The sequence below is a fragment of the Takifugu rubripes genome, chromosome 4 (genome assembly GCF_901000725.2).
Source record: "Takifugu rubripes chromosome 4, fTakRub1.2, whole genome shotgun sequence".
NCBI classification, from domain to species: Eukaryota; Metazoa; Chordata; class Actinopteri; order Tetraodontiformes; family Tetraodontidae; genus Takifugu; species Takifugu rubripes.
The window spans coordinates 10571909-10599401 of NC_042288.1; the positions used below are offsets into that span (position 1 = coordinate 10571909).

The window sequence follows — 27493 nt, forward strand, 5'->3', positions numbered from 1 at the left end:
GATAGAACTTTATTAGGAGAGCAGCTTTCTTTCTTTCTTTCCGGTCAGGTTGAGACGCGGGTGCGTGTGAGGAGCCCCCCTCTCCTGTCGTCCAGGAATCAGCCTCCAGCTCCTCCTCTGATGCATCGTTTGCATCAGTACTTGGAACACTTGTGCGCGCACTGCCGCACCTCCCCGCAGCACATTCGCGAACTCCACTTTGCCAGGTGATGACGGGCGGACGCTCAGGAGCGACAATGGCACGTTTTTAACGCATCTGAAGTGGGAGAAATCACCGAGAATGGAGACGCGCCCGGGTCGCTGGCTTTTCGCGATTTTCTTGGAGTGGATTTGGCTTTTCAGCGCAACTTCCATCCTGGCTGGAACAAAGGCGGAGGTGAGGTGCAGCCCTTCGTGTCAGCTCACCCTCATCACGGCGTATCCCTGGGAGGTCTCGGAGCTCGATTTGACCGATTCTGGCGAAGCTTCGTTCGAAGATGCTGACGGATTCGTCGAGGTTTCGCAGCGGGAGAACCCGCGCGTAGACGAAAAGCCCCACGCAGTGAAAAGTTCATCCACAGTGCAGCCGGAATTTGGTGCCGACAGCCCGAGAGCACCTCAGGAGGACGGGCAGAACGACAAGGAAAAACTTTCCATCTCCAAAGTATCGCCTGGAAATGTTTTACGCACGTCTGATTCTACCCTGCGTGACTCGGACCTGAAGGAGAACAGCACCGATGTTGGACAGAACCGCAGCCTGGAGATGGAGCAGTTGCCAGATATCGTGACCGAGGACGCGGCTGGGTCCAGTAAGAGCCGAACTCGAAGCGCGCGAAGCGCGGAGACCTGGTCCGGATTCAGGGCAGAGGGTGTGGAGGACGCTTCGCTCTTGGACCAGGAGGAGTTTCAGCTGACAAGTTCGACGTTTGCGCTGAGCGAGGACACGGCTCACAACCAGGCGATGGTGCACTGGTCCGGGCAGAACAGCAGCGTAAGTGGATTCGCGGCGCTCCAAATTTACGCGCGACTTCCTTTGACGCATTGTGGTCAGCGCTCACTGGCACGTCTCGCCGTGCTCATCTGATGTGTCAGAGAGTGAGAATGCAGGGGGACGCCGAAGGGTCTGGCTGAGGAAATCGCTTGTTGCAGGGCGCAGAGCCGTTCGGACGTGCCTCGCGCCATCACGGAAAACATGCACCACATTCACTCGTGAGCTGACTCGGTATAGGCAGACTTGGCTGCAAACACAAAGAAGTAAAATATTCAACACAGAATGCGCTGCATAAATCTCTAAGTAAATCATACAATTCTTTTTTGTCTGCTTGCAGGTTAACACATGAATGAAATCATTTGTCTAAATTTAGGAAGTGGTCTCGGTCTCCTTAATAAAAATAAACACATTGTCTAAATAATGCAGCCATAAACACCTAATTTGTTATATGATTAAATAAAATGCAAACATGTCACTTTAAATCCCAACGTTATAAAACAGTAGTGCTAAAGTAATGGTGAGACTATGGGCTCACAATAGAAAAAGAAGGGGGGGGGGGATTAAAGTTACCATATTTGTGGTTCTTGGGCCACAGTGAGAGACTCGAAATGCCTTCACCAAAATGGAGGCTAAGTTATATTTTGGCTGATTCCGTGCCGCTTTTGTTAAAATAAAAAGGAAAATCAAATGTAAATGGATCCGCCCTAACCCATCTCGACCCCCCCCCCCCCCCCACACACACACACACACACAGATGCCCCTGCCTCCATTTGATCAGGTGTCACATTGGATGGGAACTGCGTGCCCCCAAACACACAGCAGGAGCTGAGAAATGTGCAGGAGTGTGTTTCTGTCTGGCCTGATGGAGATCTGAGCATCACACGTCTTTCTGACATCCTCTAATTTTGCGGTGCGTCCTGTCATTGTGCTAAAATTAACAGCTCGCTGCGTGACATAAGGCCCCAGACTTGATCTTGGGAATCAAAGATACCCAGAAGGTCAGAAATGACAGACTGCGAGACAGATTGCCACGGTCACATTTGACCCTGTGTAATTGTGTGACGTCGCTGTAGGATATTTGACGGCCTCGGGCGACGTGCGCGCTAACAAGAGCGTAAATGAAAGGCTAAATCACATTGCAGCATTCCTTTTTTCCTGACCGCAGCTGTACCGAGTTACAATTAAATAATCACAAATGAGTTGAGCAATTAAAATACATTGAACGTGGCCAAAACCCCACACAAAGCGCGTGTGTGCAAAGCAAAACTGCTGCCTACTGTCACGGAAAACTGAAGAAAACCAAGAGCTGAGGATATTTACTGACTAAACAGGAGATTTTCTGACTTTTTGTTTGCAAGCTGATTTACAGTCAACATAAACATTAGCGCGTCCGACCACGTCGGAGTTCCTTGGATGATAATGCTTTTATTTTTTAACAAAACAGTAGGTAACCATTAGCAGCAGAAATGTTCGTGTTGTGTGTGTGTTCTACTCTGCAAGGCCTGCGTGGAGGGTGAGAGATGGGAGATTTGTGCAAAAATTAAATGGATCAGAAACACCATGAACAGGATTTTAGCTGGGGGGGGGGGGCAAGATAATACAAAGAAAACTGCATTAGCGATAAAGCAAAGAGTCACTGGAGTTAGCATCCATGGATGATTCAACATTAAGAAAACTATAGAGGGGATATGTGTTTGTAATTATCAAACATGAAAGTGCGGTTAACTCACGCTGACATTCCAGCGTTGGTGATTCAACATCAGCGGGATTTTGCATAATCCTTTTGCACGGTTACATGCATCGAGTGGGCATTGTAGGGTTCGAGACCTCGCCTTCGCTACACTATACGCTACAGGCCCCGCCCGCTGCCTGCGCTGCGTAGGTGCATGCCAAATGTTCCACTCTGGTAGTTCAAGGACTGAGGGGAATGTGATTTCAACCACCAGTGTAGGTGCAAAAGAAAACATCCATTCAAAATCGCAGTAACTTTCAAAGTGAATCAGTGTCTCTTTTCTGTGCGGAAAGTCTTTGTCCGGCTTGTTGAGCATCAGGCGGTTGGGTGCGATTTGAATTAGAACTTCGGCAGCCAGATCCACATCAATACACAACCTTATCTGACAGGAAGAGCATCTGCAGAGCCGACGTAATACCTCTTCTCTCTTCACACTTAAGGCGTTTTCTTTTTTTTTTTTCTTTATGCAGGTGTTGATTTTGCCACGGTTGAAATCCAGATTTCAGCCTGACTGACATTAGCATTGAGCGCCTCTCTGTTGTGTTGCTCTTAGATCCGGTCGCCTGATCACTGCAGAACGTTAAGCTGCTGCGAAAATATTTGCCGAAAAGCGGCTAGATTAGAAAGATGCCCTTGCTGCTCCGCTAAACTCCGCTGTCTGATATCGGCATCATGCTGTTCTTCTGCGCTTCCAGGTAAACATGGAGCCACACGTCCTCGGGTTCAAACGCGAGGCTCCGCTGCGATGGTCATTATGACCTCGGTCTGCTCCACATGTGACCCAGCTGCCACCGGGAAGACTGAACTGGGAGTAAAAAAAACAAAAAAAGGAAAGGGGGGGGGGGGTCTAACTGTTGGGTTTTTGTGTGTGTGTGACATTGTGAAACATTTGCTGAATCAGAAGTAAGTGGAGGAGGATGATTGGGGGGGGTGGTGGTGGTGGTTGTGGGGGGTGGGGGGGGGGTGAAGGAAAAAGCAAGGTGAGCAAGTTTTGTTGAGGCTTTCGAGAGCGGAGGCTGAACTCCTTTTCTTCTGTCTATCTGTCTCATCATCAGACCGAAGGCGCACCGTTTCAAAAGTTACGCTTAAAGTTTTAATTAACATCATTTTGAACTGAACAGCTAATTTCCTCTGGCACTGATAATGGGTTGAGAGAGCGTGCTGATTGGCTGCGGTGCTCTGGTCTATCCTGCCGGCCTCGGGTCACATGGAGCTGACTGTAAGCACGTATAAATAATCCATATTTACCCATACTTCACGCGTAAGGACTCCCCCATCAGCCCCTGTTGTTTATGAATCCAGTCCTCATTAGCTTTTACGAGCTCTCGTGTGACACATTAACTCATCTGCTTCGAGCAAACTGGAGACCGACCAGTTCTGCAGTGGTTTCGTCTGAGGTGTTAATTGGTTTCACGCCGCGTGATGCCCAACATAGTGGTCACATGGTCAGACCGCGTTTGTTCATGAAAGACCAGCACTGGAGGAATTCTGACTCTTTGCCCATTCCTAACACATGCGCTCCGAGTTGATGAATCTGTGCGCACCAGCTGTTCAGTGCCGAACTGTTTCTGCTGATATATTGCGTTTGGATTCAATTATCAATCTTAATCTTCAGGTGAGCGTAAGAGGCCACATCCCAGGAAAGAAATATTGCAAATATATGGAGTTTCTCTGCAGAGTGCGTGTGCTCCATATGTGATGTGCTGTCGGCTGCATCCTTCTGGGAAGACGAGTGTATTTTAAACTCCGTCTGTTCCTGGGCTGATGTTTAACCTCCAGTCAGGAGGCCAGACTTCAGAATGAACCTTCCAGATATTTCTGTCAATGATGTAAGACGTCCAGACTGGCGCTCATAAATGCCAACGATATAGGCGGTCGTCACAAATAACGTGTCCGTCGGACCCTTGGGAGCAACCCAAGCTAGCCCATTCATCTTCGCTTGGCGTCCCCTCACTGGGCTCCTTTACACGGCCGTAAAAATCAAATCACATCCGATTTCTGGGCTTATCGGATTATTCAAGCGATCACGTAAACAGCGTGACATGATTTATCTGATAACGCCAGATCGATTATGAGAAATCGGATTAACGCACCGGGATTTCTCCCTGATACTTTCATGCACGCAGAGCTGTTAATTAACGCAGAAAAAGAGAGCATGGGCGGGAGACAAAAGACAACAAACGTGGCATATGAACAAAGGGGAGAGCAGCAGCAGGAGGAACACCAGGAGCAGTAGGAGCAGCAGGAGGAACACCAGGAGCAGTAGGAGCAGCAGGAGAAGCAGCAGGAGGAACACTAGGAGCAGTAGGAGCAGCAGGAGGAACACCAGGAGCAGTAGGAGCAGCAGGAGCAGCAGGAGGAACACCAGGAGCAGTAGGAGCAGCAGGAGGAACACCAGGAGCAGTAGGAGCACCAGGAGAAGCAGCAGCAGGAACACCAGGAGCAGCAGGAGGAACACCAGGAGCAGTAGGAGCAGCAGGAGCAGAAGGAGCAGCAGGAGCAGCAGCAGCAGGAGCAGCAGGAGCAGCAGCGTATCGGCTGCTCTCCGTGTACTTCCCTACGTACCAACATAGGCTGAAATAAATCTGATAATCGGACTGAAACATGTAACGAAGTTTCTGATTATCTCATTTCTCTAATTTCATCAGATTGTTCCAATTAAAGCCTATTGTACGGTCACGCCAACGGGCCCGCCGGCTCTAGCATGTTTCTAGCATGATTGCAGATTTAATTTCCTGCGTACAGCCCGTTGACACGTTGCGCGACAGACAGGCCGTGAAGGTGTGAAGCGCCACTACGGTTTTGATTCAGACGCCGCACATCACACATCCAGCTGAAGAGACATAAATAAATTCATGAAATACATAACGATATGAATTCCAAAACCTTAACTCAGCCCGAGGCGGCCGGAGACAAAGGATCTATTTTTTTTCCCTGGCACGATACCGGGTGTGACATTGTCTGCACTGCAAGGATAAAAACAGAGGAGGTGGTATTTCAAGCTTAGCACTTCACACAAACTTCTGGCTGTCTGAGTGCAACTCTGCCAACCTTCCCAACGTTCCTGTGGCGAGCTACACCAACACCTTCTCTGGCGAGCTCCGTTACATCTCTGTTGCTTTGCTCGGAATTTTTTTGTCTCCGCAAAAAGAGATTTTTTTCCATGGCGGCGATAATCTAGATTGGAGCGGAGCGATGCATTATTCATGGTACAATCACGGCGCCTTTCTTTTTTTCAGGCAGGTATTCGCACTTGCTTGTCTTTTTTTTGCGTTCTTTGGCAGCTTTTTTGCGCTGAGCCGGCTCCGTTTTAAAGGAGACATTGTTTGCGAGGAGTAACAGTAAACTGTTTCCCATCTGATTGCGGTGCTGGTGCCGCTGCTGTTCGTTTTTGGCACTTATGCCCCATTTCTGCGTTCCACCTGCACCAAGATGTGTTTGTTGTTTGTTAGTGAAATAAGTTCAAAAGCTGTGAAAGGAATTCAATGAAAAATATCAGATCAAAAGAAAAGGCGCTTAAATTTTGGTGATGCTCCAGTTTCCGGATGGACTTTGACCTTCCATGTTCTAAAGATCAAAGCCAAGGGGCTCTCTTTGATCATAAGGCAACCTACTATGTCATGCAGACGTCTGTTACTCCTGTCTATACGTATATACTATATACTCTGGGCACAAGTCGCTATATGAGGAAATGAGCTGCTTGGTGGAGGTCTGACCTATCAAGGGCTTTTTTGCTAGTCTTGCACACACAATCTTTGCAGGAAGTTGTTTTTTTCTTCAGAAAGTTAAATCCGTGAAGGCTGTCGTGGTGCTGCTGACACACACAACCCGGAATGAAGCCAAGTGGTAGAAACTCTGAACAAAGGTGATTTATTCCAGGCCAGTAGGTGGCGCTAGCTTTGTGTAGGTTACTGGGGAGACATGGCGATGAATCACAATAGCATGTTCTCCAACCGTTTCCATTTTTTCACTGAAATGCAGACGAATGCAGCAGGTTTTCAAACATCCATTGAATTCAAGTTACAGATAGAAGTAAAACTGCGCTCGGACAACATTCTGCAGGTTATCTGTCTGAACGTTCTGGTCCAAAGAGTTCGATTTCTGTTCGATTTTGCATGTTTGGCCGTGAAGGTCGGCTTGTTTTTGCCGTTGGTCTGAGACAGCGCCCGCCACCGCTCTGGCAGCGAGGCCGGATACAGCTTCACAATTGCAAGTCCCAGCAGATCACCCACTGTCACAGAACACTTTTCTACAAAATCAGGTGTTAGCAGGACCTCAGCTACTGTAGGGCCTCTTGACTTCCTTGATTTTAGTCACCTTCCTTTTCCACTTCTGTGCATTGATTGACTAAAGCTCGGGCGGAGCGCGTTCTCTCGTTCCAGGGGTGTTGCTGTGGATTCAGCTCGAAAGTCTTGCAGATGGGCGACTAATGCAGATGGTGACTGACACGCCTAAATTCTCGTCAAGAGAAACAGTGCAGTCGTGCTTGTGCAGCATATTTGATCAACTGTTTCCTTACGTCCTTCAGCGGGACTGAATAAATACAGATGGGCCACACCCATATTGGCTTTTTAAACGTGTTTGCAACATAATGGCAGGACTGTGAATAGAAGTCTCCCATGAAATGATGATTTTAATGCAGGCTGTAAGGACCGAAGCTTTTAGCAGACTGCTGTTTATGTCCTCCCATTCAGAATAAGCATATATTCAGACAAATTGAATAAGGTAAAATCTGAAATACCCAGGGAGTCCGGGGAGCTTTTACTTCATCATCATCCTACTTATCTTCTGCCATCGTTCTGAGCACCTCCGAGTCTCAGAAAACACAAAAACTGAGAGTTTTGTGAAATTAATGAGGAAAAAACCCAAACAAAAAAACCCCAAGCATCCTCGCAGCGAGCAGGCGAAGAACCTTCGCTGGCTGTCAAAGCTCCCCTGCATCGATCTGGCCCCCCTCCCCGCGCTCGCCGGAGCCTCTGAGCTCAGCGTGTCATCCTGGCCCTGCTGCAGAAATGACTGGCCCCTTCATTTATGGCACAGAGGCAAACGATGCGAGAGGAGAAGCCGGAGACGGGGAGCCCGCCGTTTCACATGGCTTACCAACCGCGCAGGTCCTTCCACGCGGGGCCGTCTGCTCGACGCGAGGAGTCCAATAAAGTTAGACACTGGCTGGTGAGCCTGAAAGCCTTTCAGACAGAATATCTGTTTCCTGCCCATTTACAATGCCCTTTGTGTGATATTCGCAGGACTGTTAGGTATTCAGCTCTGTGTGTGTGTGTGTGTGTATATATATATATATATCCTATTAACACTTTGTCCAACTTTACTGCCTGAGTCAGTGCATGAGAGGACAGCACAGTTCCTGTTGCAGTGCAGGAATTATATGCCATAAATCAACATATCATTACCCAAATGCAGCACCTCATTACTCTTTGATCAGCTATTCAAGAGTAACTATTCATTATTAATTATCAGGCTCTACCTCGCCCTTTCTTCCATAGGGCCCCCTTCCGTGCGCGTGCTGCAGTGACACCGTCGGGTTGGCGCACTTTCGCAGCGCAGAGCTGCCACAACCTGCCACGCACGGACGAGCCGGCAGCGCCCACTTCAAACGTGGCGGCTCCAACGCGGCATCTGCTCCACCAGGATATGTTGCCCGCGTTAATGGAACGATGCGAGTTGATGTGGCACACAAAAGCCCCCCGCGCTTTACGCGTGTCGCCGAGGTGCATGCCGGCCGAGTGAGTCACATGACCGTGAATCAGGTCGTGGAATTGCCGAACGCTGTCGAACGCAACAGGGTTGTCATCATGTCGTTTCTTACTCAAACTTCCTTGTGGAGACGTTAAAACCTTAATGACAATCAGTGGAAAGTCCATTTCATGTATGAATACAAATGGCTCCCATGACAACTGGCTTTTGATTATGGTTTAGATATGCCCTCTGCTTTACATCCACAGCAAGGATTTCTTTCTGTCGCATTTCTTTTTCTTTTTTGGTTATGCTTCGGCTTTTCTGTGTAGGTGAGGATGTCATAGACGGCAGAAAAGAACGTTAGTAACGAATGAACCTCAGTTAGCAATTAAAGAGACTGACATTTTCCTTGGAAACTAATGGAGCACAAGACAAGGCGAAAAATTGCAGGACTGTTTCTCGCAGTCAAACAGGGACTTCAAATGAATCCCAAATTGGGGAATTGGTAGCAGCGCCCAGTTGGGTAAAAACAGAGATTTGATGGGCCGTGTCACGGATGATGAGTTAAAGCAGAGTAGGGAATCAGCGCTGGGATCTTGGCAACAGGGCTGAGAGGGAGATGGCGGATTCTGCCAAATCCAGATTGATTAAACAGCAAAAGCATACTTTCCTTAGGAAAGATGTGTCTCATTGTTGCAGGAGAGTTTGCAACATTGGCACTGGTGTCATGTTCGAGTGCAGCAGCCGTTGTTTTCGCCGAAATCAATCCGGTTGCAGAGAAGATCTGCGGCGTTTGCTGTGCAATTACGTTTCTAGATGATTGTAATGAAATCTGAAAAAAAGAAATGAAAAAATAAAATCCCTCAGAAGCAGATTTTGGAGAGAGAGGCATCTTTCCTTTCATTGTTTATTCATGTTTAGGGTTATTGCTGAAGGGGACTATATCCCAGCATGCAACAGCAGCTTCCAATATGTCACATTTGTGCATACTCTCAATGTTCCAATCAATAACTCGCGTGTGTAATATCACCTGTGATTGGGTTTAAGGAGTTATCCTCTGAAATCTGTGGCTGGGTTTATTGATGGGGAAACCTGTTTTGTAAGTCAGAGTGAATTTGTCTCAGGTTTCTGTCCTTTAATAACAGAATCCTCCTGCTCTGGTTCCTCGGTGCGACTCACACTTCCCTTCACATTTCATCTCATCAGCCATAAGACCTTTAAGACACTATTAAGCCTTCATTCAGTCTTGAATAATGGCAAAAAAGAAAAAAAAAATCATTTTCCCGTGTATTTATCTCAAAGTTCAAGATTTATGAAGGATTAGATGCTGGGGAAAAAAAATCAATTTGCTAGGTCTTGGATGACAAATAATCCAGTTTGGAGGTATGATGGCGGCGCTGCAGTCAAGCTGCATATAAATAATGTGCTAACTGCTATCAAATGTGACAGTTTGGTTCAGTTTCAAAGGGAAAATATGCTAATGTGCTTTGCATTATTATTTAAGCTGGGTAAGATTGAAATAAGAGGCTCAGTCCGGTGATTTCAAATGGCAACTCCGAGGCCTGCGTGACAATGCTAACTTCAAACACCTGCCTGGCTCTGCAGTACCTACAAAGTGAATACAGTATTGATGCTTTAACTGCAGCCACGGGGCTGCACCTCACGCTTTGAACACAGGAAACTCTGTCAGATGGATGCAAAATTCATCTGACTGTATTTCTGGATCCAACCCAAGCAAATGCATAAAGTTAATTGCCATGGAGAAAGGGTATTTTTGTGCTGGTTTTCCAATGGCTACAGGGTTTAATGCACGCGAGGCTATCGCTTTAGTGAGGTGCAAAGGCCACGTTATTGGAAGACTGAATCAGCAGCCCGCCCTGCCGCCGCCGTTTTAACGGGCCACATGAATTATGGGTACATTCCTGGGCTCTGAAAAGTGACAACTTAGCCTTTTCTTAGCTAGTTATTAACAAAATAATGGCTGTTAATTTGGAAATAAAATGAGAATTCAAATCCTCGTTACTAGCACTTAGCACATAAGAAACTCGGGATGTTATTCGTTTAATATTCGGCGCACGAAGTGTGGCGTCGGCATTTTAAAACAAGAAGAGAAAATGGAACGGTGGAACGGGGATGAGATCGTGTAGGGCAGAAGCAGGAACAATTAAATTTGTCAGCATTTGTTAATTTCATCGCTAACAAATCTGTAGCTCTTATTTTCCTGAATTTAGAAATAAAAATAGTCATCTCTGCTGTTTTGTTAGCAGGACAACGCATCCGCACAGCCGCAGGCAACGTGGGGGGGGGGGGGGGGGGGGGGGGGGGGGTGATGAGTATAGCGTTCTTACAGCTGTGGCCCCAGCTATTAACTGAGAAAAGGAAAAGCTGATTCTTGTCTTCATTTTCATCGTTTTTGGTGATTCCGTGGCACAGGAGTTAATTTGATGGGAGAATTGGGTGGTGGCCTCTGCATGGGAGGCAGCGCACGCAGAACAACGGTTTGTCTTTATAAATCAGATGATTTAATAATATTTCATACTCGGAGCTCCCTGAACGTGACTCCCAAAGAGCAGCACGATGCGCGGAAGCTGTAGCATAAACCAACACACCACATTCCATTTGAACCCTATTTGCGCCCCTCTTCAAAAATAATTTCCTTGATTTGAACACGACTTCCATTTCTTTGTATAGAACCCTTTTTTATTTTTATTTTTTGCATTTGTGCTGAATTAATGACAATGTTGGCTTATTTATTCATTTGGTTTATCACTGGCAGCAGTTGCTGACGGTCTTCTGGGTCTCCAAGCCAGAATTTGTTTGCATACATATATGATCTAGATCATCCAGAGGGAATCTGCAGCTTTATAAGCAGGACAGTGAGACTGACAGGCCGTCACAGCCGCGTTCACTTTTTTAATAAACCTGTCAAAGCAGGTTGCTTTTAAAACATGTGACGTGTTCGCTTAGAAGCCTGTAACCTGTTTGATCTGTTTCCTAGGTGATCCTCATGCTGACAAAGTACTACGACTTCAACTCCGGCAGAGTAACAGAGAGCTCCTTATGGAGGTGAGACCCTTCATCTGCTTCAGGTCTTATATACTGTATATTTCCACCTGCCACCCTGCCAGCAAAGACTGCAGTCAACAACTTTTATTACCTTTGCTTATTCTTAAATCTATTTTTCGAAACGTGCCCTTGAGTCAGCTGGAAAATCAAAAATATCCCAATTAGATTTGTACCCCCGAGCATCAGTAACAACAGTAATCATATCTCCCCCTTTCTAAACTCACGGCACACAGGATATCCTTGTTTATTCTCCTAATTAAAAAAAAAAAATCCATTCATCTAGCAAATTGCCTCATGACTTCTGCTGTTGCAATTTTCTGCTTCCCTGATATGCCTAATGATACGGCCTATGTCTTAACTGGTGTGTGTGGCTCCCTTCTCCACATCAAACCTTATTTTAAATTCTATCCTATAATTGAATTTTAGGTCAACTGATTATGGGACCACCTACGAGAAGCTTAACGAGAAGGTCGGGCCAAAAGTCATACTGAGCTACTTGTACGTGAGTCCGAATAACAAACGGAAGGTAGGTGGTGGGCAAAAAAAAAAAAAAGAATCCCACTGGTGCTACAAAAATATCTGCCAGTGATTATTAATGTGCTGTTTCCATACAAAGAAGCCCTGGACGTCTCCTCCAAGCTTTACATTTAAGCCCTGCGGGGTTGATGCTTGTCAAGATGTACCGCTCACCCCCCCCCCCACCCCTCCGCCTCTTTTCTCATCTCATCTCAGATCATGTTACTTACGGACCCGGAGGTGGAGAGCAGCCTGCTCATTAGCCTGGACGAGGGGGCGTCCTATCAGAAACACGGCTTAGCTTTCGACATCCTCAGTCTTCTCTTTCACCCGGAGCAGGAGGACTGGATCCTGGCTTATAGCCATGACCAAAAGGTAATACCCAGGTGACAGATGTGGGGGAAAAAAAGGCAAGAATAGCAATTTAAAGTGTGGCAGTACTAAAGCCTAGATGGATGTAAGGGCCCTGGTCTGCTCTTTGTAGACCAGTGTAAGTATGCCGTATATGTGACATACATGCTGGGTGAGAACAAAATGAGTGTCTCAGATGGGGAAACAGTGGAAATGGTACATTTTCCATGCGTGAAGACACCTGAAGCTCAAATCCAGGCTGCAGCAGGAGAGATCACGTCAGCCGCCGCGGCGGCAGACTTTAAATTGATGAGTCCCAGACAGCGCCAAGTCAGACGTGCTTAAACAATCAGCAGCCAGTCTCCAACACACGCGGACCGCATAAATAAAGACCAAACACACACCTCGTATGGCTCTGTGCGAGGACTCTGCTGTCCGCTCTGCTCAGCACGACCGAATCATCCGGATCGACTTCCCCGGCTCGTCGCTGGAAGACTTGATTCTCCAGACATCTGAGGTCTGAGAGGAGAGATTAACGGAGCGTAGAGGAAAGATGAAAGCTTAGACAAGAGCTATTGATAGGGTCAGAGGAGCTAAAGAGGTTTGCCCTCAGGTTATTCTCTTCTTCTTGGTGATGCCGAACAACACCGATTCCTTTCCTTTCATCACCTCTGAAAATAATGTTGGCTCAGTTTCATTTAATATTTATTGATCATCTGCCATGTCTTTTAAAAGCTTAAAGCTCCAAGAGGAGCTGAAACGGTGTAATTCATCCCTGTAAAGCTCTGAGATTAGCTCGGCCGCTGTTCGGCCAGTGCTACAAGATGATGGGCTTTCGGAATCCCAGGACACAACCATTCACAAGAAAAATGGGGAAAATAGAGGACGCATGACATCTTTTCTAAGGCAGAATTATAATATTTGTTAAACCTGACCGCAGAAACATGAGCAATTATTCGTGTAACAGGGGGACCGTCAGAGTAAGTGGGATCAAATTAAACACTTAATTCCTTCTTTCAAAGTCTCCTGATGTCCCCATTAACAATGAGGCTGATTAGAACAGTAAACCACATGGAGCTCTGTTTGTACCGCTGATACCCAGGTCCATGTGTGAATGCGACAGCTATAATTAATGAATCCAAACGAGCTCATGTTGACAGGACCGAACAGAATGTTTTTGTGCTCGAATAACAATTAACAGAAGGGAAATTTGACTTCCCGCTTCCAAATTTGTGAGTTTGCTACATTGTTGTCTCAGTAGCCCCTACGCTACCGTTGTCTTAATGGAGGTGTCATGATGGGATGTTTTTATTTACGGGGCCCTCAGCATGAGGTCCTATTCAAGGTTTCTTCCTGTTGAAAGGTAGTCTTCTGTGCTATGTGTTTGGGGGGGGGGGGGGGGGGGGGGGGGGGGGGCAGGCTCTGGATTCAAGCACCGAGAGAGTATTTTGATGACAACAAACTCTCAATAAAGAAAGTTGAATTGAATTGTAGTATTTCCATGTAAAATATGCCCTCGCTCTCGTACCGGTCAGCATGACCACTCCCCCCCCCCCAAAAGCCTGACATGGCAGCTGGACATAAATCAGGGTAATTCTCTTGTCTTTCCTCTGGCTGGGAGTAAATTATTCCTCACATCTCTGATCAATCTGCTTCTCTGTTTTCCAGCTCTACGTCTCTGTTGAATTCGGGCGGAGATGGCAGCTTGTGCACGACAGCATCGTCCCCAACAGATTCTACTGGTGAGATCAACAGTCAATGGTTCAGCGGCGCCGCTGCCATAAATTTTGATAGACTCGAAATAAAAAGACCCCCAAACACGTTCAATAATTGACACATGTAGAACAACTCTGCATTATTGAATGGAATGGTGTGTGTTTTCGGCGCCGAGGGAAGAGAAGCGATCTCGCTCCTCGCCGATTCATCTTTTGAAATTAGCGTGATTTTTCTGTTGGGATTTGCTTGGATGGAGGAAAATGCAGCAGTGAGTCATGCAGCAGTCAGTCAGCAGATTACCCACATCAGATTAGTAATGTTTCACTCGTCTGGTATTAAAGCTGCGCTATGCTTTTAACAACTGTGGCCTTTGTTGGAGTCGCGCGGGACGATATTCAATTCAACCTTGAACTGAAGTGAAAATGCCGAGACCGCAGTTACGAAGCATCTCTGAAGGTTGTGACTCAGCCATGGTCTGAATCTCTGGGCCTTTTCCTCCCAGCTTTGATTCATTCGAGGAGCATCCGTATCCACTTTTGGCTACGCTTGTCAGGGGAATTGGCCCCGCCCCCTTGGCAAAGCAGGACGTCCCTCCAACCTGGGTGCCAAAACACTACAAATCAAGTGAAAGCAGAAAATAGAATAAGATGTTATTTCTGTGGAGGTCCTGTACCACCTTGTACGCGGCCTTGTGTTCCTCAGCTTCACACCAAAGGAACGGCGAACGCTCCCTCTCGATAAAACTTGTAGAGCCATCGTAGCCCCGACCCTCTATCAATTATTAAGTCCGGAGAGACTCATCTATCCTCTAAGAGCAGGGGTGGTGAGGAAAAAGAGACACATTCCTTTTCACGAGCAGTGAAAAGTGTTTATTTAAATATTTACCGGGCGGCCAGCTGTGCTGCATCTTGTGATTTTTCGCGTTTGCACTAAAGCGTAAACAGATCGGATGCCGCTGCTCTGGGATCGGGATGGAGGAACGCAGCGAGCCGTGGCTTCATCCCGCCTTCACTCCCAGATCTCCCACATGTGCCAAAAGTTGCATCTGCGGGGTAGAAGTAGGAGATAGTCATGCTAGCCGTGCCGCTTCTCCGTGCGCGGCACACGACGGGGGGGGGGGGGGCACCGAAGGTCAGACCCAGAAATGAATACCTGTAAATATTCTCAGGAGTTCTAGAATCCGAAATGCCCTTTTATTTTCAGATATCCTGCAGTCGTAAGGGTTGAAGAAGCAGATGGCATCATTGCCAGTGTTTAAATACGCCCGTCCTGCTGCTCAACTGCTTCCCTCACTTATATTTACTTACATTTATTCAGGCACTTTAACGAAGCAGCTTTTGTGGTGAGACTGGAGGGTTAAATTCCGAGCTTGGCCGTGCCAAAGGCGATAAAACCACCTGGCACTCAGCAATAATTCAGAATGCGAGTAAATGAAATATGAAACATTTTAATCCCATTACCTTAATTATTGAATGTGAGACCAAGGTTTTTCGGGGAGGCATATGTCGCGCTGATAAATGTGTATTTATTTATTTTACACCATGTTTTTAGCTCTAGTTTACACATTGATGAATACGCAAGCCAAATTTTACCCCCCTTTGTCCTGCTGCCGACACAAATCAACTCCTTTCTTTATGGCCACAGACACAGTTTTGAGTTTATTAATTATGATAATTACACAAAATGCTGTAATTCTACCAGCACCAAGAATCCACAGTTTGGAGACCCATATAAAGAATAGGAATATTATTTATTAGTAAAACCTCACACGCTTCACTGCAATTTACAACATAATAAACAATAAAAACACATAACTCACTGTACAATCATGGCCTTTAAATAACTGGGAGCCATTAAAACAAAGCACCTGAGGTAAAACCGGAACAAGGAGCCGTGTACTTTTGGCGAACATGGAAAGTCTGACAAAGTTTCATGCATAGATCTGGTTTTACATCAAATAAAAGTCTCTAATGATGCAGGATAAAGATTTCAGTGAGGATGTAAAACGTCAAGACGAATGCAGATCTTTGCTTTGGAGTGCTGTTTAGGTGCACTCACGGGCCTCCGAGCCTCCATTTGCAGTGTTAAAGCCTCTTTAATCAATATTCACATGAAAGCTGGACTTGATTCAACATGCTAAATGAGACAGCCGCGTCTCAGATTCCTGCAGGATCAAAGTTGGAGTGTGAGAAGATGATCAATAAAACACATAAAAACAGGTTTTGGTGTTAAAAATATGCACGAGAATAGTGTAATAACCTCCACCCCCCCCTCCCCCCTGCCAGGCACCTCCCACTCAGCCTTGCTCATCAGTCGCAGAAGAAAGACTTTTATCTTCGTCTGCGCTTTATTTCCAAAGAAAAATCAGATAAACACAATTCACAAAAGGCGCTTTCACAGGCAGACAGAGACGGGAGCACGATTGGGGGGGGGGGGGGGGGGGCGGAGTGTTACACTGGACAGTTTATTTAAGAGCAATGGCTGCTTTTCACTGATAGAATTGGATGAAGTATTTGACAGAAAGTCCATTAAAAGAGATGGAGCTGCGAGGCAATTACAGAGTGCTGAGGGAAGCAGGACGAGGGGGGGGGGGGTTATATTATACTTCAGACGCCGTATGGAAAATGAAAAAAACCCCATCTTCTGTCACAACAGCTGCTATTAATACAACAAGTGGTCACCACTGCCACTCTGCACTTAACGGCCACGGAGATGGATCGCCATTCAGAGTGAATGAAATAGCCGAGTACACCTTCCCCATTAAGCTCCGCCCCCCTCAAATGTGGCCCACAGGGCAGCGGTTACGGGAGAAGTTGCTGCGTTATTGGCTTGATCGTGCCCCCCCACCTCCAGACGGCCCCATTAAAAGTTCAAGATGTAAACTAAAGCGCTGTGATTCCTGCTGCCAGCGGGGGCCGTTTCATCCCAATCCCTCTGTTCTGATACGCGACTCCAAACGCTGCAACGGACTCGCTGCGTATTAATAAACATCAAAACTGGCTTCAGAGATGAATCCCTCCTCTTTTTTTCTTTTCCCTAAACACGGGACTGACCTAATTGCGAATCCCATTGTTACAGGTCAAGACTGGGGTTGGACAAGGATCAAGGGATGATCCACCTGGAGATCAGCGTCTCCGACGGACGTAAGTCACCACCGGTTTTCCCATCAAGGTTTGAAACGGCCGATGTATAAAAGATGCTTCTTAGGTTGGCTGAATGGGCTGAATGGAGGTGATCGCGTGATCAAGATCATTCATTTGTCACGGACCAGCCTGTGACTTGGCTCTTTCCTGGGCCACATTTATACTTTCACAAGGCCCCGTGTGTTAATGCTCTGTCTCCAGGGAGACCGCCTCATTTGGTTGATGCTAACGCACTGGGACAGCCCTTTGCTTTATCTATCAGTCAGAGCCGGAACTGGCCTCCAACATTCCCCATCTACGGCTCAGTGGAGGTGTGTTTTTTTATCTGCATCACGTATTTACATTTCCAGCCCTCTGTTCCTGTTTACCTCCAGGGTCACAGTACATAACCTGCAAACTTCAGAACTGCTCTGATGGAAACAGGGGCAAGCCATTCCCTGGATTTATCATCCCCAATTCCCTGGTGGTCCAGGATGAATATGTTTTCATCCAGGTGGGTTTTATTTGTGCTTTACCGCCGGGTTTGGCTTCATTAAAAGATAATTAAAAGCTGTACATTTGCAGCATTTGATCGCATCTTAACGTACAACAGTGTCGTTCATTAACCAAAAGGAGCCATTATCCCGGGAAAGGGCGACGCCAAATTAAAATTGCCGTGTGTTATAAGACAATGCTGGCATAAATTACGACGGGCTAGTTGGAAGCAAAAGCAGGGGTTTAAACGGCTTTTTATATGCTCGCTGAAGTTTGTGAATATTTAAATGCTGTGAGCTAAATTAGCACTTTGTTGCTTTCCCAGGTTCCAGTAGGGGGCCAGTCGGTCCATTACGTGTCATATAAAAGAAACGCATTCTACCCGATGAAGCTCCCCAAGTATACTTTGCCAAAGGTAGGACTGGACTGCTAATTTTGATTCAGGCGTGCACAAGGGAAGCTGCAGTCGAGCGTTCACAAAGTTTATTGTTTGAGTGATATCTGTAGACAAATTCATTACCATGTTTACCCCGCATAATCATCATCTCGCAAAATAAATCAGCAATCCGCACTCGTGTGATCGGGTTGGGTGTTTATTTAAGTCTCCACGCATTGTTTTTGTAATCAGTTGTCATCCCGTCTGTCTCACGCCATGAATATTTTAAGCTAACGAGGCCATTTATATTAGCGGGAAACCGCGCTCGCTGCTGTTTTAGCTTTCGGGTTCACAGTGGGGCAACTTTCCCCATCCATCTGTGCATTTAACCTTGGTCTCTGTCAATTTAAAGTGACACAAATCCCATAATGTCCTTCACTCAGCTGAGCATATTCAGTCAAATTAAAATCTTTATTTGTGCTGAAAAGCCTGAGGTCTGATCTTGAACACGTCATGTCAAGAGGATCTGAATACCTCCCTGCTCACACACACACACACACACACACACACACACACACACACACACACACACACATTTCTATCCTGGTGGGACCTAGATATACTGTAGATACACATTACTCAGCTTCTCACCGTAACCTAACCTCAACCTTAAAAGCACATCTTAACTCTCAAACAGTCCTCTGAATTTGTGCGGCCCAGCAAAATGGCCCCACATTGCTAGTACAATGGGCATTCTGGTCCTCAATATGCTACAAATGTGCGTACACCCACACACTAATTTTTGTGTTATGTTCAAATGACTACCCTAAAAATCGTAATCTGGGCATGACGCAGACTAATGATTTCATTTATTCAGGACCTCCAGATAATCAGCACTGATGACAACCAGGTGGTGGCGGCCATTCAGGACTGGCACCAGAACGACTCCTATAACCTCTACATGTCCGAGTCCAGGGGGCTCTTCTTCACTCTGATGTTGGAGAGCGTGGTGAGCAGTCGAGGACCCGAAGGCAACGTCATGATCGACCTCTACGAGGTGGGCAATGACCTGGAACAGGTCCAACACCTTTCGAGGTTTTTGGCCTAATTAAGATTCCTCCAGGCTCGAAGTCTACTTGTCCAGTTAATTAATGATAATTAGCATAGTTAACAGATAGCGTGACTAAAATCAAGCATATTCTGATCCTGCGTGCAATCTCAATGATTCATTAAAGTGCAATGAAAAATCAGATATTTGGAAAAAAAAGATAAAAATACACATATATTTTCTCTCCCTGATCTCTTGAACTTCAGGCCAAGATAAAAATATGAGTTCAGTGACTGTTCAGTGCTGTCAGAATTTTTATGCAAATACTTTGATTTCTAAAGTGCTGGAGGGGGGAAAAAAGCAGTGAATTCGAGCTGTTTACTAAAACTTAAGGTCGCGTCCGTTTGACCAGACTTTGTGCTTCTTTTCTTTGTTTTTCCTCTTCTGAGGACGCATCTGAGCAAACATGAAGAGAAAATAAAAAAGCCTTATTCAATACTGAAAGCGCCATACAAGTTTAAATCCTTAGTTTGGGAGCTTTCATGAACAATTTAACAGACACGGACAATTTAAGTACCGGCAGAGCAGCCAGGAAACTCGAGTTGGCCTTGATTTCCTTTCTGGGTGCTCGCCATAATGGAACAGATGTTGGTGTACTCTGAATCCACTTCCTGTCTGCTTTAATTAGCTTTTCTCGTGACATTTGTGTTGCACAACACAACGCTGAGTCGGGTCGTTCTTTGGGTCATCCCGTCGTCCATCTAAGTCCGGTCCCACAGCAGGGGAGCAAGCGACTCCATGTTGGTATCGTTCCAGATTATTCTCATGTGTCCCCGGAGGTCAGATAATCCCGTTGTTTTACACACCCATCAGCGCCGGTTACACTCACCCTTCGTTGACCTTGGCGCACCTTCGCGGACAGAACGATTCCCCGAACCGGATGGAGGGGGAACCGGGCTGCTTTCACGTGTGAATCTGTGCGTGCACATAAATAGAAGTGTCTCTGGGCGTGCTGTTTTGATGCATCGCGCTCCCTGTCAAAAAGAAATAAATAAATAACAAAAGTCACTTGGAAGCACTGATCTCTTCCCGTCTGAACTGGATCTTCAGCTTGACTTAAGTCTGAATAATTTACAGTTGTCTTTCCACCCCCCTCCCACCTCCCCCCCCCCCCCCCCCCCCACCTTCTTTATTGTTATTTTCCCACCACTTCTCTGCATCCGTCGCGGCTGCAGGTTGCCGGGATTAAAGGGGTATTCCTGTCAAATAAAGTTGTCGAGAACCAAGTGAAGACTTACATCACGTACAACAAGGGCAGAGACTGGCACCTTCTCCGGGCTCCTGCAGCTGATCTGCAGGGGAACAAGCTTGACTGCGAGCAGGTAAGCGACAGCGTGGGCTTTATTTTGTCACGCCCTCGTCTGCTCATTAAACATGCATACGATCCTGTCACGGACAAACAGGATATGTGTGGAATTCCGAAGATCAGATAGTTTTCCTGTTGAGCCGAATCTTTGGAGTGACAAAGCGGTTCTTGTATTTACTTACCGCTGATCTTATATTTCTATTAATAATTCAGTTATTGAGTGAACTCCTTCCTCCTGGGGGTGGGGGTGGTGGTGGTGGGGGGGGACTTAAACGGGAATAAATGTTAGTAGACAGAAGATGGATGGATAATGGAGGGACGGATCATTTAACCAAAATGTCCTTTTCCTGCAAACCCTGTAATTATTAACTGGTGAAACTAACACAATCAAAAGTGTTTCACCTGTATACCCATGGAGTCTCTGGACCCTGCTACAAGCATATTTACCCTAACACAATGAGATCCTGGGGAATAATTGGGTTTGGAGGTAAACAGTGTGGAAAAGCAATCTTGGTGATTCCGATCTGGTGTAATCTGATCCCCTCCGTGCCTCTCAGCCCCACTGTTCCCTGCACCTGCACCTGCACGTGTCGGAGAATCCTTACACCTCAGGAAACATTGTCAGCAAAGACTCGGCTCCCGGAATCATAATCGCATCAGGTGAGCATCAACTTCTTTTATTTTCTTCTCTCTCTCTCTCTGGCTCAATCTGTTGTTCTCCCTTCATCACATCCGTCGGCGCGACCACTCAACCCTGTTACATTTCTATTGTTCCCGGCCCACAAACTGAAATCAAATCAGCCTTTCCTCCGCAGCTGTTCCGCGCCGATCTCCATCTTCCGTTTTGTCTGAGGAATAAAGTTTTCGCAAAGCCGCGCCGATTTGTTTTGTCGTTTGAAATAATTGGGATTACGAGCTTTGGGCCTTCTCTGTGTTCAGGCGTGGTCGGAGCGGAGCTCACCAACACCAACGTCAGCATTTTCATCACGGCCGACGCTGGGAACACCTGGAGAGAGGTACCGCCTCAGCTCCACTTAGCTCTGGCTTTCTGGCTCCGTTTCCTTGTCCCTTCTGATCGCGACGCTGTTTTCTGCAGTAATAAATGTTTTCTCTCCTCTGAACTTCACCCTCCATCGGAGACAAAGAGAGGAATAAAAAGGCTTTTATGCTGAAAAAAAATCTGAAAGAATAGGTGAACAAAAGTGGGAGTCTGACTCAGCCTTCAACGCCAACTTTCAGCTTCGGCTCCTCAGTTCTTCAGCGCAGCAACAAAGAAGTGAAGCAAAGATGATTTGACAGCAAGCCTTTTGCAAAATACGCGCATGACTTATTTATGAAACAAATAAACCCGGAGATTTGTGCCATCGGCGCATCTCTGACATCAGCCCTCTGAAACCCCTCTTATGTTCCCCCCATTTGGCGCACATGTGTGTTATTTTTGCGCGATGTCGCCGATTGAGAAAGCAAACTTCGGTTCCCTACTGCAGATCTTCCAGGAGGAGTACAGCATCTTCTTCCTGAACCAAGGAGGATCTCTGGTGGCCATCCGACACACGCCGCTGCCAATTAGACATATTTGGTGAGGAGGTCTCAGATCTGCTCCTCTGCTGTGGCTTCCCTCGCTCGGTTCAAGTCTAATTGTGGCCCGGCTCTCCGCCATCTAACCGTTGTTCTTCCCCTCAGGCTGAGTTTTGATGAAGGCAGAAACTGGGACAAATATAGCTTCACCTCTTCTCCGCTCTACGTGGATGGCGTGCTGGGGGAACCTGGAGAGGACATCCTGATCATGACGTAAGATCAACCAGCAGCTCCGTAATTGCTGCTATTTAGCGGAGGTTTCAGGCGATGGCGGCCATCTTTGGCGCTGCTCCCAGAGTGACGCTCTTTCCCCTTCCTTCCCACGTCCCAGATGTTTCTGACCTAGTTTCCCCTGACTCCTTCCTGCAGAATTTTCGGCCACTTCAGTCACCGTTCCGAGTGGCAGCTCGTCAAAATTGACTTCCGGTCCATTTTTCAACACCGATGCACATCGGAGGATTACGTGACGTGGCAGCTACACAACGAGGTGCGTGCGAAGCAACCAAGCAACCAACCAAACAAACAAACAAACAAAAAGAACAACAGCTGGCGGCTCACATCTGTCGGCGACCAAAGCCAGTCGCACAATAAACGCAAAAGGGCTCAAACATGTAGGCAGAAAAGTAACCGGGCACAATGTTTGTGATGTATTATTCATCACAGGGGGAAGCGTGCATCATGGGAATGAAGAGAATCTTCCAAAAACTGAAAGCGAATGTTCGATGTGTCAAGGCCAGAGATCAGTATAATTCCCAGATGTCGGACTCCTGCCCGTGCACAGAGGCGGATTTTGAGTGGTGAGTCCTTCGCTCCCGATATTTTCACTTCACTGCATCCAACATTTGATCAATTTCAGGAGGCGGAGTGAAACCAACAGGAGCAGATAGGATTCACGCTTTATAAGTCATTTCTCTTATCTTTACACTGGCAGCGCTTGTCGGATGAATTAATAACAGGAAGCTAAATTTGATTTTTTTTTTTTGAACAGGAAGTCATTGAACATAAGAAAATTTAAAAAATAAATAAAAAGTGCCACTCCTGTTGTAATATTCACTTCAATTTTTCCTGGTAGTTTTAATTTTTAATGAAGCACAAGTTGTCAGGCGAACTGATGGTTGATTCTGTTTATCACTAAATGAGTTTCAAACAGAATCGTCACTGCTGATAAATAGTTTGGATTTTTGTTTTGATTCGAATATGCTGGTAAAACAACACAGAAGTGAAAAATATACTTCACTGACTTCAGGATTGGAGTTGGAGTTGTATTTGGTTGTAGTTGGTTTAAACCCCCCGGGCTCGGGGTCCATCCTGTATGTTAGCCTCACACTGAGCTGTCGACTCGTCCAGGAAGTACCCACCTCCCAGCACTCAGGAAAGACCGCAGCCCCCCCGCTGAGGGAAAAATAGATGATGGAAGGAGGAAGTTCACTTTGACAATTATTTGGTCACACAGAGAACAAATTCATGCTCATCAATATTCAGTCTGAAGTAATAATAATATTAAAAAAAAGGTCCATTTAAACGATTGAGCTAAACAAAGTATTTGCTTGAGCAAACATGTAGAAATAAGTAGAAACTCCAGAAACTTGCTGTCCAACTGCATACAGACACACAATAGAAGCCTTCCTGAATAATAACATGGAAGCTTTGCCAGAACTTTTTATGCCTTTGTGTCCTTTTCATTCTTTCATCTCTTTGATATGAGAGAATCCCCCCCAGCCCCCCCCAAAAAGAGCAGCGCCGGATAAAACAGAACTTTATCACTGAAAGCTTTATGAAACTGGCCATCCCTGACGAGCGAGCCTGTTGTTTCTCTCCCCGTCACAGTGAAAAGAGGAGCGGCCCCTTTGACGTCGCCCGTGTGTAATTACAGTTTGTGCGCGGTGTCTTTCCTCCTCCAAAGGTTGGACACATAAAGCGTCAAATGTCATCCGTGAGATGTTTTCTCACCCCTTAAGCGGTCGCATTGTCGTGAGCGGGGGCGCACTTCTCAGCGGAGATGTTTGCTTTGTTTTTGACTCGACATAAACAGCGACTACGGCTTTGAGAGGCAGATTGATGGAAGCTGCGCTCCGGCGTTCTGGTTCGTTCCCTCAGCGACATCTAGAGACTGCACCACAGGAGACACCTTCCTCAACACCACCGGGTAGGCCCGCCTTGTCTCCTTCCTGCACGGCATCATCTGGGGGTGCTGAGGAAACCCCCTTTTCTAACACACCTCAGCAGCGTTTAATGTCCCATCATCCCGTTCTCCCTTTTTTTGGGCTGAATTCCAGATATCGCAGGGCTTTGTCGAACAACTGCACCGAGGGAGCCCCCCTGAGGTTCAGCCCCAGGCGTCAGAAGTGCCCCAGTCGGGCTCCCAGGGGCCTCCAGCTGCTCACCAGCGAGGGAACGCTGGTAGCAACCCTGGGGAGGAATGTCACTTTCCTGGTCTTTCTGGAGGAGGTGCTGACTTCAGTTCCACACGCAGAGCAGCAGTGCTTTTTGGCCGCATGCCTTTTTAATCAGCCCCTCTGGGATATTGTGGATTTTTTTTGTAATAAAAGTGCTGAGGGTTGTCGAGCAGCAGGTTTAACTCTGGGCAGGGCCCGCCCGCATGAGGTTTCTCTTCACAGCGCTCAATAAGTTCCAAGAACCTGTTCAAGTCTATATAATGATAAAATGGAACGCACATACGTGTTGATTCAAATACTGGAGCCAGTCGGTCACAGTGGGGTGACTGCGTTTGCTTCTCTCCATTGAAGGGTCTCAGCGCCACCACAAGTATAACAGTGGACTTTGGTGACGGCACGGCCATTTCTTACGTCAACATGAGCTCTATTGATGACGGGATCAAGCACAGCTACGTTAAAGTGGGCATCTACCAGGTTTCGGCCACAGCGACCAACTCTCTGGGCTCCGACAGGGTGATGCTCTACCTTCATGTCTCCTGTGAGTCCTGCAAATGTTCCCGAATGCAGCCTGTTTTGCTGATGTTACTAAAATTAGATCAAATTTTTGATCGCTCATCTAGCTCGACATAAAGTGGGTTAATAATGATACATCTGGATTTTACGTCCCGCTAAATCACCACTAATGAGAGCTAGCCGCGTTCAAATAGGTCAAAACACTCATGAGCCCATGAAAAAAACCCCACTCGAGACAAACATCACGACGCCTCCTCTCTAATGTCAAATTGGCTCATTAAGGTCCTAACCCCCCCCCACCCATCCAACCGGTTGAAGTATTGCTTTGCTCATAGGTGTAAAACACAGTAATTTGTTGTCCCCTCGCTTCCGGAAAAGGGTGGTATAAATTTAGCTCATTATAACGAACACCGAGTACGACATTTTTAACGGTGGAGAGCAGCGCGAGGATAGCCGCGGGCACTTACCTCACAGTGCAACCTACTTCTCTGTGTCTGCGTTCAGACTGTTCCCGACTCAAGCGCAGTTTCCTCTGGAAGAGTAACCTCCTGTCTCCTTTTGATTTGCTTTTGCAGGTCAGCTGGAGGTGGTGCAGCTCTTGGCTCCTTCTGTGGTGCTCCAGGACAAAGCGGTCAACTTCACCACCGTGTTGCGACCCAGCAGCGTGGGCACCGTCACCTACTACTGGTGGTTCGACAACAAAACGGAGGTGAGTCTCGCAATAAAGCCCGTTGAGCGAGTGACTGCGTGGTCAGTCGGTCAACTTCTCTCCTTTTCTCCCCCCTCTCTTTCAGCCTTTTGTGACCCTGGACGGAGGGACGTCCTCCACTTTCAGCAAGGAGGGAAGTCACACGGTCACCGTTCAGGCCTCAGTGGGCAACAGCGTCCTGCAGGATCAAATGACCATCGCGGTTTATGGTGCGATACGTCTGTCCTTCTGTCCTGATTAAATCAATGGATATTCTTTTTTCAGAAGGCGGCAAACGGCAGCATAGCACCAAGGCGTTGGTGCAGCAATCCCGCTAAATGTGATAATTATTTTAGCGCCTCTGTAGCGCCTCTGAAGTCTGAGTGTTGGAGCTTCGCCTCGGGGTCAGGGTTGCTTCTGATCTCTGCAAAGAGGCATCCGGCTTGGACAGGAGAAAGATCTGAAGTCTGTTTCTGTGTGGGTTTCAGAATATTTCCGCTCACATGTTCTGGCGTTTTCCTCTAATCTGGACGAGCTGAACCCGGGGGTGTCTGAGTGGAGGGAGGACATCGGCAGAGTGGTGAAGAGCTCCACGGTTCAGGTCTGTTCTGCCGCCTTATGCAAAACACTTTAATGCGTTTCGGGAAAAATCTCCGCTCCTTAAGAGCACAGTGAGACCACGACTAATGTACTTGCATGTATGATGGATGCATCCTCCTCTCCTCCTGCTGCCCAGTCTGCCCTTCTCCTCCATCCTCCGACCACCCGCAGGAGGGTCCTGCTCAAGGTTTCTCCTTCTAACAAAGTTGAATTGAAATGGAGCTAGTGGGCCCGAGGAGGGAGCCTGGCAGCAGCAGCAGCAGCTGCGTACACAAGGTGGCGCGCTGGTGACCGGCGCATAATTAGCCGCGATGACGCCGACTACGACTAAGCTTCGAGTGGAAGTTGTCAAGGCTGCAAAGGGCAGTAAAAGTACAGCCGTGACAGTTACCGTTTGCTCTTTAAAAGACACCAGGAATGTCAAAAAAAGCAGCAGGTTACATAAAAGACTCTGCTCTATATATATCCTGCGCTAGCCCTCTGGATGAAACATTCTTTGTGACCTTCTGTCTGATTAGATACCACCAGGGTTTATAGCACGAAAGTGACAGGAGACCCCTGGTTGGTATTAAACGCTCTAAAAGCCTTGGCATTTAGCAGACAGGGGGAGCGAACATGCATGACAAGATCTGCCCGTTTTACCCTGTCATCCACCGCTACTTAGGAAAATGAAGCTGGAGCAGCACTTCTTAATTATTCAGGGGAGGGGGGGCGTCTTCGATGTCCGTCCCGTGGCAGATCTAACAAAAACAGGGCAGAAGTTGTCGATTCAAAGATATACATCCATTTCGTTCTAAAGGTCACGGGGATCAGCGAGGAGCAGCTCTTGGTCACGGTGCTCCCGGGGTTTCCGACCACGGCCGAGCTCTTCATCGTGCCGGAGAGGAGGGTGAAGCACGGGAGCGCGGAAGAGAGGCGGGCACACGTGGACCAGGTAGGCTGCTGTCGGAGCCACGGTGTCAACAACAGGAAGGGTTTCTCTGTTAATTAAAGCTCCTCGCTGGGGAACAGTGTCGCATCAGTTTTGGCCCTGTTGTTTTATAACGCAGGCAGAAGGTCACAGCTACAAACCATCAAGCTGCTTCTCTGAGTTAAAACCTGGTGGCATTTGAGTCTTCGCTCTTCTGTGCACATCTCCTGCGTGTCTGGAGGACTGATGTGAATCATCTGCCCATACATCCACACATTCTCTCCTGCGAGGACGTCAGACCTGCTCTGCTGACACCCTGATACTTACATATAAGCAATACACACACACTTGAAGTT

General features: G+C 47.1%; 1 protein-coding gene across 2 annotated transcripts in view; it reads left to right on the forward strand.

The window, feature by feature from the left end:
- Nucleotides 1–476: 476 nt before the first annotated feature.
- The window catches only part of LOC101065413 (VPS10 domain-containing receptor SorCS1-like), a 34242-nt gene continuing 7225 nt past the window's right edge, over nucleotides 477–27493 (forward strand). For both annotated transcript variants that reach the window (XM_029835352.1, XM_029835353.1), the window contains exons 1-23: nucleotides 477–970; nucleotides 11395–11462; nucleotides 11889–11988; nucleotides 12195–12353; nucleotides 13998–14071; nucleotides 17124–17188; nucleotides 17563–17681; nucleotides 17988–18077; nucleotides 18916–19095; nucleotides 20322–20468; nucleotides 21010–21112; nucleotides 21392–21468; nucleotides 21940–22031; nucleotides 22136–22243; nucleotides 22400–22517; nucleotides 22694–22827; nucleotides 24063–24176; nucleotides 24307–24478; nucleotides 24778–24964; nucleotides 25515–25648; nucleotides 25734–25857; nucleotides 26116–26228; nucleotides 27027–27161. In XM_029835352.1, coding sequence (XP_029691212.1) covers nucleotides 743–970; nucleotides 11395–11462; nucleotides 11889–11988; nucleotides 12195–12353; nucleotides 13998–14071; nucleotides 17124–17188; nucleotides 17563–17681; nucleotides 17988–18077; nucleotides 18916–19095; nucleotides 20322–20468; nucleotides 21010–21112; nucleotides 21392–21468; nucleotides 21940–22031; nucleotides 22136–22243; nucleotides 22400–22517; nucleotides 22694–22827; nucleotides 24063–24176; nucleotides 24307–24478; nucleotides 24778–24964; nucleotides 25515–25648; nucleotides 25734–25857; nucleotides 26116–26228; nucleotides 27027–27161 — 2841 coding nt within the window. In that variant the 5' untranslated portion in view covers nucleotides 477–742. The remainder of the gene's footprint in view (nucleotides 971–11394; nucleotides 11463–11888; nucleotides 11989–12194; nucleotides 12354–13997; nucleotides 14072–17123; nucleotides 17189–17562; nucleotides 17682–17987; nucleotides 18078–18915; nucleotides 19096–20321; nucleotides 20469–21009; nucleotides 21113–21391; nucleotides 21469–21939; nucleotides 22032–22135; nucleotides 22244–22399; nucleotides 22518–22693; nucleotides 22828–24062; nucleotides 24177–24306; nucleotides 24479–24777; nucleotides 24965–25514; nucleotides 25649–25733; nucleotides 25858–26115; nucleotides 26229–27026; nucleotides 27162–27493) is intronic.